The sequence below is a fragment of the Crocodylus porosus genome, unplaced genomic scaffold (genome assembly GCF_001723895.1).
Source record: "Crocodylus porosus isolate Cpor-Errol unplaced genomic scaffold, CroPor_comp1, whole genome shotgun sequence".
Lineage (NCBI taxonomy): Eukaryota > Metazoa > Chordata > Crocodylia > Crocodylidae > Crocodylus > Crocodylus porosus.
In genome coordinates, this window is record NW_017728947.1 from 50,244,872 (window position 1) to 50,261,739 (window position 16,868).

The 16,868-nt window shown below is 40.6% G+C and overlaps 1 protein-coding gene across 2 annotated transcripts in view; it reads left to right on the top strand.

Annotated features, from left to right (window-relative positions):
- SIPA1L1 (signal induced proliferation associated 1 like 1) overlaps nt 1-16,868 on the top strand; it is a 431,247-nt gene that overhangs the window by 328,627 nt on the left and 85,752 nt on the right. For both annotated transcript variants that reach the window (XM_019551381.1, XM_019551380.1), the window contains 2 exons: nt 8,127-8,230; nt 11,968-12,125. In XM_019551381.1, the coding sequence (XP_019406926.1) occupies nt 8,127-8,230; nt 11,968-12,125 (262 nt within the window). The remainder of the gene's footprint in view (nt 1-8,126; nt 8,231-11,967; nt 12,126-16,868) is intronic.

Consider the following 16,868-nt stretch of genomic DNA (forward strand, 5'->3'; position numbering starts at 1 on the left):
AAGTGAGTAACTACTGGATCAAACTACAGAGGGAAATGGTGGACTTTCCATTGTAGATGCAGTATCTTAAAATCAAAACTGGATGCCTTCCTGAATGATATACAAGTTGTGCTGCAGATAAACACAAATTATTGGGCTTAATAACCCGGGTAAGAGGGCAAAAATTAACAGTTCAGGATATGCAAAAGATCAGACTGTCTGATGGGAACCAATGGCCCTTTCTGGCCTTAAACTCTGGAAATGCTGCTCCTCCAGAGAATGGAAATCGTAGCCACCCTCAGCAGAAAGAGCCTACTAGAAAATGACAGATTGCCTTTGCTGCCTTCTTAGAGGCTAGCAAAATGAGTTTTAACAATGTTACAGAATCTTAAGTATCTTGACTTGGACACTTCATCAGCACTATTAAGAACAGAGTCAATAGTTAACATAATTGCTTCCAGTTTGCAGCGGCAGGAACTAAAAAATGATAATGGTCTTCTGTTATCTAGGAAATAACTAGGTTCAACAGCTGTCTCTATTTCTACACAGCCTTACATCTACAAGACGTTCTGTACTCAGTGGTCGATGATCTCTCCACATCCCTATAGAAACATTACAGGAGAAGTCCTGTGTGCTGCTACATCCATCAGTGTCTGGACACCTGACTCTGCTGATTAATAAGAAAGCATTTGATGAAGTCAGCAGAACATCGCAGGCAGATGCCAGCGTATGTTACACCTACCCCTTAAAAACAAAAAAACAAGACAGCTGCTCCTAGGTACATTAATCTGACTTTTACATTGTCCTTGGTTGTACAGGCTGTCTATGTAAAAATCAGGCACTAAAAACCATCAAAAGTCTCACCTTAAGAAAGATTTAAATAGATTTATTTAGAGAAAAATTATTTCTCACCAAGTTTGCAAATATGGTATTGCCTAAGTATTTTAGCCCTTAGGTATTTGCAGCCTTTTCAGTTAATAGAATTATTTAAAGTGGGACAGATTATAAAATTTTGTTGATTAAATTCCTGCAACACAGCTTGGAGGAGCTAAGAGTTCTCATTTCTGAGGGTCTTCTGACAGTAGTAGATTCCTTGGTCACAGTGGTGAAATTTAGAGCAATGGCCATCACAATGCACACAAATTGGTGATTACAGATTTTAGTGATATCTAAAAAAATACAAACATTGGGGAAGTGATTTTTGAGGCTGTGACCTCTTTAAGAACAAAACAGATATGCCTTAGACTAGCTTAAAAAATTATGAGCTCCTTGAGATTCTGCATCCCAACTTCCAGAAAAAAACAAGCCAGATTACTCATTCCAAACAAGGACCTCTTCACCCATAATAATGGTCAGCAAGGACCCTTGAACTTCTCAGGAAAAGACAGAGGCTCGAAGTTATGCCTTCCTTTGGAGTGGGAGTACAAGTCAAAGTTTGCATACTACATGTGGTAGTCAGGGTTCTTTCCTTTTAGCTAAACAAAACCAGACCATTCAGCATTTGCAGAAGGAATGAAGTGTCAAGCTAGATCATCCCAGAAACTCAAAATGGTTGTCTTATTGTATACATTTGTTATGAGTTAGCCAAATGGATAACTCAGAGAAAAGTCAGTTATATACCCAAAAGTGTTGTACATGTGTATTCCATGCCCCACACTCCCTCCTTACTAATGCAGTGTCTTAGAATACCTGGAATTTCTTGTGGTGAAGGAACTGAGGGATGGGGTTTTGCCTGATTTCCATATTCTATGCCCAAGGAAATAAGAGACAAAGGTACCTTGTGTACAGGCACTGCCCCAGTAGGCACAACTGGACAATAGAAACTAACTGAGGACAGGGAGTATAAGTACACCGACAGTGGGATATAAGTGGGCAGAATATCTCAAAGAACAATAACTACTGTAGGGCACTTTACAATTCTTTTCTGCCATGGTATTGATACAAAAAGTCCCTGAGGGAAAAAAAAGATGTGGTAGTGAAGATTATTTAGGCCAAATGGATTGTGTTTAAACATCCCTGGTATGTAGTGGTCTACAGCTGTGAAACTATCTTCTCTTTTTTCCAGCTGTTTGCTCTCCAAAAGCCAAAGCCAGAGACCACCATCGTGATACAGTTCTTTCTGGATTCATTATCCAGGAAAATATTTCCTGGCTGGAAAGTCTGCATCAAGTCAGCACATAGGAAACTTAGAGTTGATTGTGAAGCTGCTCCTACAACAAACACTGTCTGTTCATTAGCTTGCAAGAAAGGTCAGGGTTCTAGTGTAGGTTAATTCATTAGCCCTCCACACCTTTGGCAGCATTTCACAAGGAACAAAAAATACATGCATGATCCAAGACAGGATGTGAGGCTTTCCAACACAGAGGAAAGCTGATTTTTATATACTATCTGCAAATGTAATAAGATTTAATGTTAGTATTTGATGTCAGAGTGGAAAATTAAAGTTATTCTAGCTAAGAATTGTTTTCAGATATGTTAAGCTTAGTTCCTCAATATTTACCTTTAAAATGACTATCATAATGCTTACTCTGATTAACTATATTACAATTGTCTGTGGCAGAGAGGTAGAATTCCTTTCATTTTAAAGATCATACATCCTTTCAGATATACCTGTTTCTGATACCTTGGAACAATGAACTTTATCCACCATGGCTGTGGACTTCAGCAAAGGCCATTGTTGAAAATAACAGTTATTTATATTCTGTTTGCTTATTTCCAGCTTGAATTGCAAAGGTAGTCTGTCATTTGGCAGCCAGGAATCTTTGGGTAGAAAATGCAATTTAGAAATGGCTTGCGTTATAGAGACATTGTCTTCTTATTTTAAATCATGCCCGCTATTTCCCAATCTCTCAAATTGTATTTTTATTGTTTTTATTTTGCCATTATACAACCTGTCTCTCATCATGTGCCAGGCCAAGGCCTGCCCACCGTATGGGTGATCACTCAGACTAATCAAGCTTGTCCTGAAGCTTTCAGCAGGGCGTAAACCTCTGCCCACTCCATCCCTAGTAGTTGGGTAGGATCAGCTGACCCTCCTCTTTCTCGGTATAAACCCCTGAGTCAGAACAGGCAGTGTCCAGGCAAGAGAGCTCTACCTGACGCACGACCACTTTGCTACTCTCTCTGGCTTGATACTTGACTCCACTCTCTTACTGATCTCTCGGGTCCCTGACTTGATCTATCCCAAGATTCTCCTTGCCCATATCTTACAGACTGTTCTGCCCTTAATATAATCAATGTCAAGAAACATGAGTTTATGGAAAATAAATTTGGTCAAACTGATTTTTTTTTTGCTGAAATTGTTTGCTTGATAGAAATTAAGTTACTTTTAAGAAATGTCTATAAGCCTTTTGACTTGGTGCTACACATTTTGATTAAGAAGCAAAAGTGATAGAATATCAACATGATGCACATTTTAAATTTATTTTAAAAACCTAGTGAACTCCTAGGTGGGAATATGATTGTAAATGAAGACTCACCATCAAGTGGGTCTGTTTTCAATAGGGCACTACAGGGATCAGTCCTTAGTACTACAATATTCAATATTTTTATCAGTGTCCCAGAAACAAAACGTCTTGTTGATAAAGTTTGCAGATTAGAAATAGATTGTGGCAGTAATAAATAATGATGATGACAAATTTTGATCAGAAAAGCTGTATGGGAGGGTGGGAAAAGGTAAAATGTAAAATCACACATTTAGGAACAAGGAATACAGGCCATGATTACTAGACTAAGGGAGGGTGGGGATTGTATCTTGAGACCTGGTGCATGTTCATTTAATAGCGCAATGGGATTTGAACTCTGATCCCAACAATTGTTCCTCCTGCCATGTCACGCATGCATGGCAGGAGGCATGATTGTGGATCAGGTCCCAATCATGCAGTTACTACTAGCCAGTCATAATCCCAGGCCTCCCTTGCACCAGCAAGTTGAAAGCTGGTTGTCACGGCCTCGCATTCAGAGCTGACAATCAGTGGCTTGAATGAATGCCACACCTGGAAACTCTGGTATTTAACGTCCCCAGCAGGTTTGATGCCCCCTTTTGGCTCCCCTCACTGGCAACCTCTAATCCCCTGCAACCGGTAGCCTGGCAAGAGCTTCTGGGCACAGAGTTTAAAGTTCCCAGTGGCGGAGTGCTTTCTTTGATTGTCAACGAATCAGCTGATTATTGGCGCTGGCCACTTGTTAAATTTAAAGATGCCATACAAACCAGCCATTTAAAGGTCTGCATTGTGTGTGGAACATTTTTATGGCTTGTTTGCTATTTTGTGGCTCTCTGAATGGGTGCATGTGTAGCACCCTTCATGTTTATGCCATGATTAACACATTAATTGCAGCATAAATGTAATGTGTAGAGGGGACCCTGGAAGTTATGGGTATTAGTATTGATTATTGTAGCAGATGTTGGACCAGTGAGAGAAGCCTGCACATGACTTTTTATGTCAGGAGGTTGAAGAAACCTGTGCCCAGCAGCAGAGAGATCCAAGACAAGTGGGCTTATTCTTCCACTGCAGCCTTCATTCACCTTTGCAGCCACTGAGAAGTATGCCTTCTGTATCCACCTGCTCCACTGTCGAGGTGTTTATGTAGTGTTGGATTGCTCTTCATCTGATACCTCACCTTTGACCTTACCACCATGGGTGACCCTACCAGGAGTACAAGTCTCTTGGCACTATTGCTGTTATGGTCATCGGTACACACAAGCCTCTCCATGCCATCAAGGAAGCAGTTCATAGAGAGGAGATGGAAACAGTGCTTCAGAGAAGACTTGGGGGTCATGGTGCATTAATCAGCTGAACATGACTTCCAGGTTTAATGCCGTGACTGGAATAGTTAATGTGTTCCTTAAATCTTGAAAGAGTAGAACAGAGAGATTTTATTAACCTCTGTATCTTGAACCAGCGCTGGATGCTGTGTCCAGTTTCAGAATCCACCACGCAAGAAAGAGATTGGAAAATGGGACAGAGTTCAAATACGAGCCATCAGAATGATTAAAGAATTGGAAAATGTCCCTTACAGTGAGTGTCAAGGAGCATTTAGTCTATTTCGTTTCTCATAGAGAAAGTTAAGAGAAGTGGATCGCAGTCCTACCTGCAAGACAGAAATTTTATAGTGGCGTAGCCCTCAATCTGGCTGAGAAAAACTTTAAAAAAATGTGCTGACTGGTGATTCAGGTTAGACAAATTCAGATAAGAAATGAAGCATGCTTTCAAGAGTGAGAGCTGTTAACCCTTGGAACAGTTTATCAAGTGTTGTGGTGTGCTCATTATCACTGAAAACTTTCCAAGTGAAGGTTGATTGTTTTTCCTAGAAGATGCGTTCTAGGTCAAATAGGAATTAATTTGCAGATGGCCTATGTTCTTTGTATTATATAGAGGTCAAACTTCCTTCAAAAGCATTTCATTCCCTAATCACAGATTTTACTGGAAGGGGAATGATTTCCTGTGAAGTCAGCTGCTTCTCACTGTAATAGGGTGCTTCTCTGGGGACAACCGGGAACCCCCTTGTGGTACAGTGGTACCTACTCCAGTTCCCTAATCTAGTTGGTTAGTTAGTTTCTGTTTGTCTCTCACCTGCCACGTCTCAATGTTATTTGAGATGCTTCCTCGAGTGGCCATCTTTAAGTAACCTGAGCCTAGGCTGCAGGTGCCTTGCTTGCAGGGCTCTGCCCCTGTTCTTTCTCCTGCTCCCCCCCACCCCATTTCTGTTGGTGGGTGGAGGCCTGTCCCTGCTGGGTTCCAGCCTGTCTTATTACTTTGTCCAGGCTCTGAGCCCCTCCTAGGTCTCATTCCAAAACCATCAAAGTAGGTCCGAAAAACAGTATGTGGTCATCAGGAGACTCCTCTCCACTGGGCCATTCTGGTGCCCACACAAACAGTTCTTGGATATGCTCAGCCACCCCCCCCCCCCCAGGTTCTTCCAGGGTGAACATAAAACAGCTTTCAGTTCTTTGTATCCCCTTCCTGGGGCCTCCCAATTCATGAAAAAATGAAATCCTTAGCACTTCCCAAGTACTCTCTCTTTCATTCTTGATTGGTGGAATTCCCTCCTCTCAGACAGCAGCTCTTCCCTGCAGGTCTTTCCACAACTGTGTCCAACTCCCTTCTAGCTTGGGAAGAGTTTATATCTGTTAGTCACACCCACCTGGTCAATTGGCCAGTCTTTCTGCTCCCTGGCCACAGGTGTGGTCAAACTTTTGCTCTGCTCCTTCTGCCACGTCCTGCAGTCAGCTGATTGCAGGCTGATCTTTGTGACTGGGGAGCCTGCTACCCAGGTTCTGGCTTTCCCTCTCTGGGGTCCCTGCTCCCTCTGTACCACAAGTTGTTCATCCCCTCCTGCCCAGCTGGGGCTTCTCTTGACAGCTGAAATCTTCTCTGCCCTGGCCATGCTGACAGGGTCTCTCCTTACATCAGGTGATCCTCTCTTTCTCTTGGCTACAAAGATTCATGCTTTAAAGGGGTCCTGCTGCCTTTCCTTCCTTGGCCCCGTTTTCTCCATAACAGGATTAGGGGTCCCTGGTTAGTCACGTTTACAGTTTACTGATTGACTTCTTGAAAGAATAAATGTTCCCTCCTGTATTCTTAGGAGAGAAGAAACATATCTTTTTAAAGCTGTGGTTCTCGACCTTTTTTCTCTAGGCTCCATTCTATAACTTTTCTGAATTTCAAGACACCTGAGAATCATGGAGCTACAATCTAAATTCAGAAAAGATATGGGTGGAGGTCTTGAGGCTAAGAAGATTAAGAACCATTGATCTGGTTTAATTGATGCTAGGTAGGGACAGCAGAGGCAGGACCTAACCTTGCCATGCTCTTTCCATTTTCTCACTCCTCCCCAACCCCCATCTGTATCTTGGGGAAGCAGGTCCCACCACCAAGGCTATCTTCAAAGGCTTCACATGTTGGCAGCCACCCTCATGGCCCCCATCTCCAATCCCAGGAGCATGGGAGGTGCAGAGGGGATGAAGCTGGGCTGCAAAACTTAGTTCCAGCCTCTTGTCTGCTTGGTCACCCAAAACACAGCACACTGCTGGAAGTGAGAGGTGGGAGGAAATAGGGGAAGCTAGCATAGAAGGCAGCTGGAGGATGCAGGGAGGGCAGCAGTAATGGAAATCTCCAGGGGAGCAGCTGCAGGTACCACTAAGCAGTGGGGGCAGGCACAGGGCACCAGTTGGAGGAGAGCATTTACCTCCTTCCACAGGGGCTGGGCAGCGTGGCACTCTTAACAGGATTGTGCGGCACCGCAGGGTGCTGTGTTTCCCCAATTGAGAATCACTGGTTTGATGTTTCAAATAGTTCTGTTTAGTCCTGAAGAAGTGTAAAGATTTTATGAAATACATATGTTTTCCTGCTTTGCTGCTTTCCGTTTTTCCAGATAGTTGTTAAACAACTTTGACCCAAATAAAGCATTTCTTATAGCATCTCATTGGTAACCTTTTTTACCGTCTTGAATACTGACTAATTTTCCTGCTCCTTTGTTGGATATTTAATGCAGTACTTCTTCAGTCAGCCAGGACTACCTTCTTGCTTAGTAACTTTTTGTGAGGAACTTTGACAAAGACTTTTTGAAACCCCTTTCATCAGGATAAGGTAGGCAACTAGGGATAATAAAATAACAGTCACCTAATAGTTAACTAAACCATAAAGGTCCTGTGCTGGTAGTAAAATAAAGCTAAGCGCGTTTATTCTGCAATATTAAACAATGTTCTGTACTTTCAGCAAACAACTTGATTATATATTATAAAAAAGGAATGCAACTATTGTGTAGGCCACATTTTATCTTACCATGTATTTCAGAAGTGTATGTACATTCATTTTACAGTACTGAATTCAACAGTGCTGATATTCAACTAGATTGAGGTCAGGATGTTTTGGTAGTCTTAATAATTTAAATGTTTTTCTTCTTTTTCCAAGTCCTTTAAAGCATCATGTGTTAAAGTAGCCTTGCAAAATTATATTAACTATCTAACTATTATATTAACTAGTTTGGTTAGTAACTTGTTTTGATAGTTGAATAAATTATGGCTAGGTTTCCCATTGTTTTTCATGCCAATTATGAAGCGCTATTTTAAAGTCAATTGTAAGGACTTGATGATCAGCTTTTATTATTTTATTTATTCATTAATTTTGTTTATTTTTGTATTGCAGCTGATTCAACTGGTACTCATTCTCTTTATACAACATACAAGGATTATGAAATCATGTTCCATGTTTCCACCATGCTGCCCTACACTCCGAACAACAAGCAACAGGTAGAATGGATCTTGATCATTTAGATTTTTCTCCTTCCTTGAGCCTTATGAAATAATTGTACTTTTGAATCAGTATTAAAAGTCCATCCTGTAAGGATGGTAGAAAACACTTAACTCTGTTGATGGATAAAATAGAGTGAGCTAAAAGAGAGTGACTAAACAGGAAAAAGCCTAGGTAAATCACTCAGTATATTGACCTTACATTCAGCAGCATCAAGTTATTCGTAAAATTGGAAGAGAAGTTGGAAACAAAGTAGGCAAATAATTTTGAGGTATGGTGAGTGACATGAATTATGCCTAGGTGAAATTTCATGAGGAGAAAATGGATAACTGCATAAACCAAGAGATTCTAACGTTTCACTGGAAAGTTGGGGTAGAATACTTAGATTGGAGTTAATAAAGTAGAATAGTGTGTACAAGAATCTGCCATGAACAATGGTTGACATTACAAAGCCCACAATTGTCAATAGTTATATCCTGTCTAAAGCCTAGGGAAAAAAACCCAAGATTTAATGAGCAGCTGAATGCATTGCCACTTTTCTGCCATTGAGTCAATTCTGCAATCCCAAAACAACTGTTCAGACACATTTTGATATTCCAGGATAAACTGGTATTGCTACTTACCTTTTGGACCTTTTTAGGATTTATCCCAGGGCAACAGACATGGATGTCTGAATGATTACCCTTTGTCCTTGGACAAGCACAACATCTTTGTTGCACTTGTTAGTAAAGGCTGTGTTCAGTAATTTCGATGAGGAAAGTTTCTGAGCTGCACATTCAAACAGCCATGCTTTATAACAGAGGCACGAAAAGAGCATGGAGTTGTTTCCTTAAAACCTAATCCATTATTAAATCCCCAAACTCTTAATTTCAAGAGCCAGCCTTTAACCATTCAAATATTACACATGTGGATATCATTTTGTATCAAGATGTGGTTACGATTTAATAGTTTGTTTTTTAGAGGAGCTTTCTACAAGAGCTAAACCAAAACTTTCACACCTTGTCTCTGGAATTCTCTATGGTTGACATTTTTAGAGTTGATGCATATAATATTATGTGTACATTCATGCAAGATTACTCCTGTAGATTTACCTTTAAAGTCCAAGGCTTAATGGGACAAAGGGATACTTGTCTTTCATTAGATAGTGTCCACAGACTAACTACCTGTCTGAGAGCAGTCTTAGCTCCCCAATGGGGGGGATGTGTGCAGATTGTACTTGAATAAGAAAAACACCTATTGAGCATTTGCTGGAGTTTTTTCAGGAGACTATCTACACCAGGGGTGGGTAAAATGCAGCCCAGGGGCTGGATGTGGCCCAGCAGGCCATTCTATCCAGCCCACAGGACCCCTAAAAAATTAGAAAATTAATATTTATCTGCCCCTGGCTGCCTGTCACGTTGCCCTCAATGGCTTGCCAAAACTCAGTAAATGGCCCTCCACCCAAAATAATTGCCCACCTCTGATCTACACAGACCTACAGGAATGTTTTCTTCAAGAGTCAGTGGTTCAGCACTGCATCTAGTGATAGAAATAAGTGAGGAGGGCTTCAATTTCTAAAATGCCTTCAGACTAAGATACTCAGTGTTGCAAAGGATAATGTGAATGCCTCCAGTGAACAGTGGTGACTCCCTAGTCAGTCCTGGGAAAGGTATGGAGATCACAGGTGTATCCAAGAGTGTGAAACAGTACAGACAGTGATATCAGAGTTCAGCAACAGGGAACTTGTTTTATTTTTATTCCTCCTTAACCACCTAATTAATACTGATTGTAATATTGTCAGATTTTGTAAGCTTGTGACGCATCATCAGATTCCACAAGCTAAGTAGAGAGGGTTGGGATGGAGCAACACGGGCACTAAGGCACACAGTGGATAGCTGAGTGAGTGCATGTTTGAGGCTGTAGCAGAAGTGCTTATGGCACAGCCTATCAGATTCAACAAACCTGTGAATTCTAGAGAGGGCTGATTCAATATTTGAGACAGAAACCTCAAAGGGGAAAAAATCTAGGTGGCTTCATAACATTGCTTACATCTTACAGCAATTGGCACTTTTTTAATCAAAGACAGTATTAATTCTGGGGTTATTGCTGTAGTTATGGGATAGGAAAGAAGGAAAAACCATACAGTGAGGTGCTGGTCTTCAGCTGAGACATAAAATCAAGGTCTTATAGTCAATAAAAAAAAACTAAGGCACCTTTTAAAAGTATAGAGATGTTAATCCAAGTGTCCTGGCCAATTTTCAAGTCTGATAATTACATTCTACCCATTAATACCTCCTCCACAGTTCGTTTTCAGTTGAATAAATCTATTAATCTCTTTCCCCGTAAAATACTGTGCAGTATTGCTATGCACTGTTAAGCAACTGCTTCATTTAAATCCTGAAATGGCTGAATTTCTGTGATGGAGCAAGTTTATTATACCCATTTTATAAGCAAAACATACATCTGTTACATCAGTACAAAATAATAACAGTTAACAAGAATTTTGTTTATTTTTCTCTGTTTATCAGCATTTCTGTGCCTATCAAAATATACTCAATATGGGAATAATATGCAATGGCTTGTTGCAGAATTACAGGAAGATTTTGTGTTCTTTTGTGTGCTGCAACAAGCTTTTGCTTTTTTCAGGAAAAATGGTATTTTTGGGCTACGTTGTTGTATTTCAAAAAAGCCAGATATTCTGTTTGGCAAATTAACATAGTCAGTTTAAAAGATACTGGGTACATCTACACATGTACTTTACTATGGAGCTGACTAGCATCACTGTCTACACATGCACCTGTATTAAGGTGCAATAAATTAATTAACTCCACTGTAGGATAGTACTGTCCAGAAAAAGTACTATCCTACAGTGAAGTAGTTACATGCACCGAAACATACGTGTAGCTGATGTCCAGGGCTGGTTAAGGCATGAGTGTGCTACAGTGTGGGGGCTGCCTGCTGGCTAACCTTGCACTGTAATACCCTCATGCCCCAGCCAATTCCTGCACAGTATGTTGAGTTGGGGCAGAGCAGTACCAGGCTGGCAGGCTGACTATCCGGTCCCCTGCCAGCCTGGGGCTGCTCTACCCTGGCTTAATGTGCTGCAGTTTCAGGCGCACGTGTAACGATTGCGCCCAGGAGAAATAAACTCTGATGCAGACTGTACTGGAGTTCGTTGCCTTTTGCTAATTGCACATGTAGATGCACCCACTGTCAACCAATTTTAAGTCTGAAATGCCAACATACTTCAAATTTATTATATAATTATCTACTGAAGAAAGGTGTCCATCCTCTAAATATTACTAGATCAAAACTCCAGGAGAATGTTGTAGTGTCTACTTAAAAAGCCCGTAGATCAAGTAGACAAATTAAACCGTAACATGCAATACGTTATAATTTGATTGTAAAAACACTTAAAACCTTAAAAAAACATAGTAAGGTCTGACTTTGTGCTAAAGTAGCGTTAAACTGTCGTTATGGAAACAGAGGATGCAGGATGCTATCTGTTTGGCTAATAAGTATGACAGGCTTTTGCAGTTTTGTCATTTGAGTCATCAAATATTATGTATGTATTAATCTCTGGATTATTTTTTGGAATAAAATGTTGCCAATACTTGACGTAGATAAAAATATTCTATAATTAGTAATGGCATTAAAACATAAGATCGGAGGAAAAAGATATTATTAAAAAATTGGGATGCTTTAACCTAAACTGTGTGATGTACATTATCTTCTTTTTAACTTTTTATTTTCTTAGCTCTTAAGAAAACGGCATATTGGAAATGATATTGTGACAATAGTTTTCCAGGAACCTGGAGCGCAGCCATTCAGCCCAAAGAACATTCGTTCTCACTTCCAGCATGTCTTTGTCATTGTAAGAGTGCATAACCCCTGCACTGACAACGTCTGTTACAGGTAGCTATTACAAGATTAACACCAAAAAGAAAATGTCTCCATACCGACGCTTAACCCTTTTTGCATTTCTACACAGAATTCGTGCCTTTGCTACTTTTCTGGATGTTAAAACTTAGAGTTTTGTATGTTTTTGTTGAAACAGTGCACAAAAGCCATGGTTGTGTTTCTTGCAACTGTGTTGTTATTCCTTTGAACAATTTCAAAAGCCTCCAGATTCATTGAATTTAGTATTGTGCCAATTAACAGCTGTCAGTACATTTGCATTCATTAAATCTTTGCCGTGAAAGATACATTTCTAACAATAAATAACCCACATTTATATTGGCCAAAACTATGGACAAGGAGCAGGGGGTGGAGAACAATTCTCTTCACCAGTGTCAGCCCTATAGAGCAAGAGGCTGTCTGTAATAGCTGCCATTCTCCAACAGCAGCAAGCTGCCCACTGACAGCCTGTTCCCTTCACTGACAGGACAGTGCAGACTGTCAGTCATTGAGTTCAAGAAGCAGCCCTCTTGTGCCCCCTGGCTGGAGAGCTATGCAGGTGAGCTCTTCAGCCAGGGGCCTGGAATGCCTGTACTTGGTAAACCCTGGCCTATTTTTCTAGCAAAAAGAATCTCATAGAATTTCATGTCATATAGCACTCAAAATAAGTACCTTTTCATAACCAAAGAGGACTTGAAGTATCATTTGGTACAAGTATTTACATAGCTGCACTCTAAAGAAAAGTTTTTAAATTTTGTAGATAAGTCATGGATTTGCTGCTTCTGAGGGTGGGGGGAACGACTTGGGAACCTGAGTTTATGCTGACACTGGGATAATGAAAGTACTGATGGAGTGTGAGCAGCTCTACAGAAAGAGGAGAAATGGGAAACCATATCTTCTGTCTGAAAGCATGTTTTTCACAGTTGGCATTTGCACAGAAATGTAACTTCCAGAACACTAAGCAGCAAAACATCTGAAACTGAGACCTTAAATTTAATGGAATAATAATGTAAAAGACTAATTGAAAATAGACTTTAATGCAGAATTGAAAGTCTAAAATTGGGAACCTTGTTTTCGCTAACTTTTATTATCAGATGCAGGTTTAAGGAATTGACACACATCTAAGTGTTGCTTATCTGTGTTTTAAAGAGGTAAAAAGTTTTGACCTTCAAGTTAATCACAGAAAGAGTTCAGACCATCAATATTTTAAAGTATTGACTAAAGCCTGAACAAAACCTAAAATAGAAAACCTTTTAAGATCTGTAACAAAGAATGTAGTGAATTTATAATGACTACCTTAAATCAAAAAGGTAGCATTTAAATTAACTAGACTCTATTGAAATCCAGAATGTTCCCCTATGTGTTTAATTCAGCCAAACATAAAACTATTTCTTTGGGGTGAAATTAAGCTTAAGCAGAACTGTTGCCTTCAACTTTACTGAAATAGTGTGTTGCATTTCTTCCAAGAGGTAAAGAAAGGACTTACCCAGACCTCTTTGTAAGTTAAGTTTTGTATACACACACCTCTCTATGATATGCCATATTTATACTAGTATTTTTACGAGGTAGATTGACTGTACATAGTCTATTAAAATATTCCTTTTCTTTTTACATTATACCTTTTTAACACTTGCATTCGTAACTGTTAAGACTAGTATTTCCTAGGTGAGCAGCCATCAGGTGAACTTAAATAAAAAGGACAAGAGAAACGAGATTTTTCACCTACCCTAAGACCACTATTACTCAGATTGTCTAGATATTGCCTATTAAGTCCTTCAGCTCCTGTTTAGTGGAAAAATTATGTCCAAGAAGGACCAAAAACATATTTAATGTGGCCATGTGGCAGATATTACACTTAAGATGTGATTAATCAGTTAACCACATCCTAAGTAGTAATAGTAATTATCACACAAAATATGCTCCCCACCATGCAGCCCAATGCATGGCAGGTGTCTGGGACTGGCCCTAGTGTGGTCCCAAGTTTGGGACCCACAATCAACTGATTGGAAGTCCCAGCCCTGGGTTCTACCTGTGTGTCAAGCTCACTGCAGTCCAGTCCCAGCCCCAGGACTTCACCTGTTTACTGGCCATCCAGCTTTCTATTTGCTGGAGCAAGGAGTAAGTACTAGTGCAAGCATTGGCACATAGTAATAGCATTATTAGGATCTCATCGCCAGTCCCAAAATTGCACATCCTGTCTGTCATGCACGTGGGAACAGATCCCATCACACCGCTAAGTGAAGGTGTGCCAAAGAAGTCATTTACACAAAATTATGTAACCTAAAGCATTGAGAGGTCAGTTTTAAGTTGTGAAATAAATCCTTTCTCTGAATTTTACAGATACCTGTAGAAGTATAAACAACATGAAAAAATTATAAGAAATGGTTAAAATTATTAAATTAAACAAATTTGGGGTTCTCCTGGGTTTTTTGCTTTCTGCATTTTAAATCTATATTTCATACCTCCTTTCATCACAACCATGGTAACTAGAAATATCCTGTTTTTATTTTCAAATAAAGTCTGAGGTACTCGCATAATCATATGACTCTTAAGAGCTCAGACTTGAAATATCATGAGTCTTTTAGTTTGGTCTTGATAGTCAACAACATTGCTTCAGACTCGAGCCTCAATCATTCAGATATAACCAGACATGATGAATGTATACCTATGTGAAGACTTAGTTGGTATAGGACCACTTATTGTACCTTGGAGGGTAAGGGTCTTTCTCTGTTATGTAAACCTTTTATTTAACTTGAAGTTACTATTTCCAGTGCAGGTATTTAGTCCAGTTTATCCAAATTGCTTCTGAAAATTTTTTAGTCTTTCAAAGTAAATTTGACATTTTTCTCTATGGATTATTTGTAACAGTTTAACAGTTCCTGAATTCTCCATGGACCAGGAAGCTTTATTGTGTAAACTTGTGCTAGAGTAAATATAGATAGGCATATGAAAGGAGTAAAATTGGGGCCATCTTGCCCAGGGATGCTTCCTCCCATTTATGAATGAATAATCTGTTAAAGGATTGGTCTCTAAATATGCAGCATTACCTTCTGAAACTGTTCTACATTGATAACCATATGGTAAAGAGTAAATCCTTATCCCCACAGTTCACACTATAGAGAAAGCTAATGATGCAAAATGTCACCAGTAGCCTTTCATTATACACAGTAATTGTTTAAGTCTTAGGCAGCCTGTATTAAATGAATCCTCCAGGACCACTGGAGCTGATTGAGAACCAGATGACTGCTCCACTTGAGCCCTTCTTCATATGTAGTTTCTGCTATGTTGTCACTCCCTTCAAGGAAAATGTGATAACGTACATACTTGCATATCATTTGCCAGAAAACAAGTTTACAAAACAAATCTAATGAAAGGTGTCATCAGCTTCCTTGTTCTTTTGGAGGTTTCTTTAGCCTTCATTGAGTTTCTTAGAAAGCAAGGGCATTTATACTCATACATCTTTTGTGCAGGGGCGCACTGGAGATCTAGTGCATTGGAGCAGACTCGATTAATCGAGTCTACTCTGCGTGCAAGCTGACGCGCAGCGCATAGTTATATAAGTGGCAAAATGCACCTCAGCACACAGAAAATGGCAGTGGTGCACTTTTGAACTAAAGCACCTCCAGTGTGTTTTAGTTCAGAAGCACACCACCACCATGTTCTTAGCAGTGACATGCATTTTGCCACTTATACAACTACACGCACCACAGCGCCAGGCACTTTTCAAAGTGCCCACCACTGTGGTGCATGCATGTATACAAAGGCCCTGAGGTTTCATCATGTTTTCTGAATATATCTGTTGAGTTAAAATCAGATGTAGGTTAGATTAGAACTTCATAACAAACAGCATTTGGAATGAACCACCAGACTCATTCTATTACTGGAGTACGTCTCTTCCATTTTTCTTTTATGAAGTACAAACATCATAAGATTTTGAACACAGTAAATGGAAATTTTCCATAAAATCAAGTTATAAATTTCTTTGAATCATATGTGAAGTATGTTTCCTGAATCTTCAGATGTTAATCCATAGAATAAAGCTTTCACATTTTAGCACAGTTAGCAATCTCTGCTCATGACCAAGGATCCAGGTTTTCCATTTCCCGTGGAGAAAACCACAGATTTTACCTTTTACAGGAGGCAAACGCAGATTTCTCATTTTACCAGAGAAACCTGTGGATTTTGCAGTTTTTCAAAGAGATCTCTGCAGGCTGGCACAGTTCCAGCCTGCAGGGAGCTGGGAGGGAGCAGGAGAATGAAGGTTAGGCAGGGGGCGCCATGTGCATGTATATACACATGCCCTAGGCAGCCTACAGAGAAGCTGGCACAGGTAAGTGTGGGGAGGGGTGTGGAATTGAGGCCTTCTTAGGGAGGGAGGGAGGGAGTTGGGCAAGGGCTGGGGCTGCTACCCAGCCAGGCAATACATGTGGCTTGGGGCGCAAGGATGCAATGCACAGCCACAGGATCATGGAGGGGAGTGAGACGGGGGTGCGGGCAGCTCATCTGGGGGGAAAGCTGGAGGGGCTGGCTCCCTGCTGCTGAATGCACTTCTGGGGAGTGGGGGGGGGCCTGTGCCCCCAGTATCTGTGTGTGGGGTGCCAGCTGCAGGCTTGGGCTTCTGCCCTGCTGCCCTCTCCCAGGGCTTCTGCAGCCTGGTGGGTGCATCCTGGCACTGCAAAGAACAGGGGGCTGTGCAGGAAAGCTGCTTGCTGTTGCAAGCTCCATGCTGCCTTGGCAGCATGCTCCCTGCACGCAACCCCA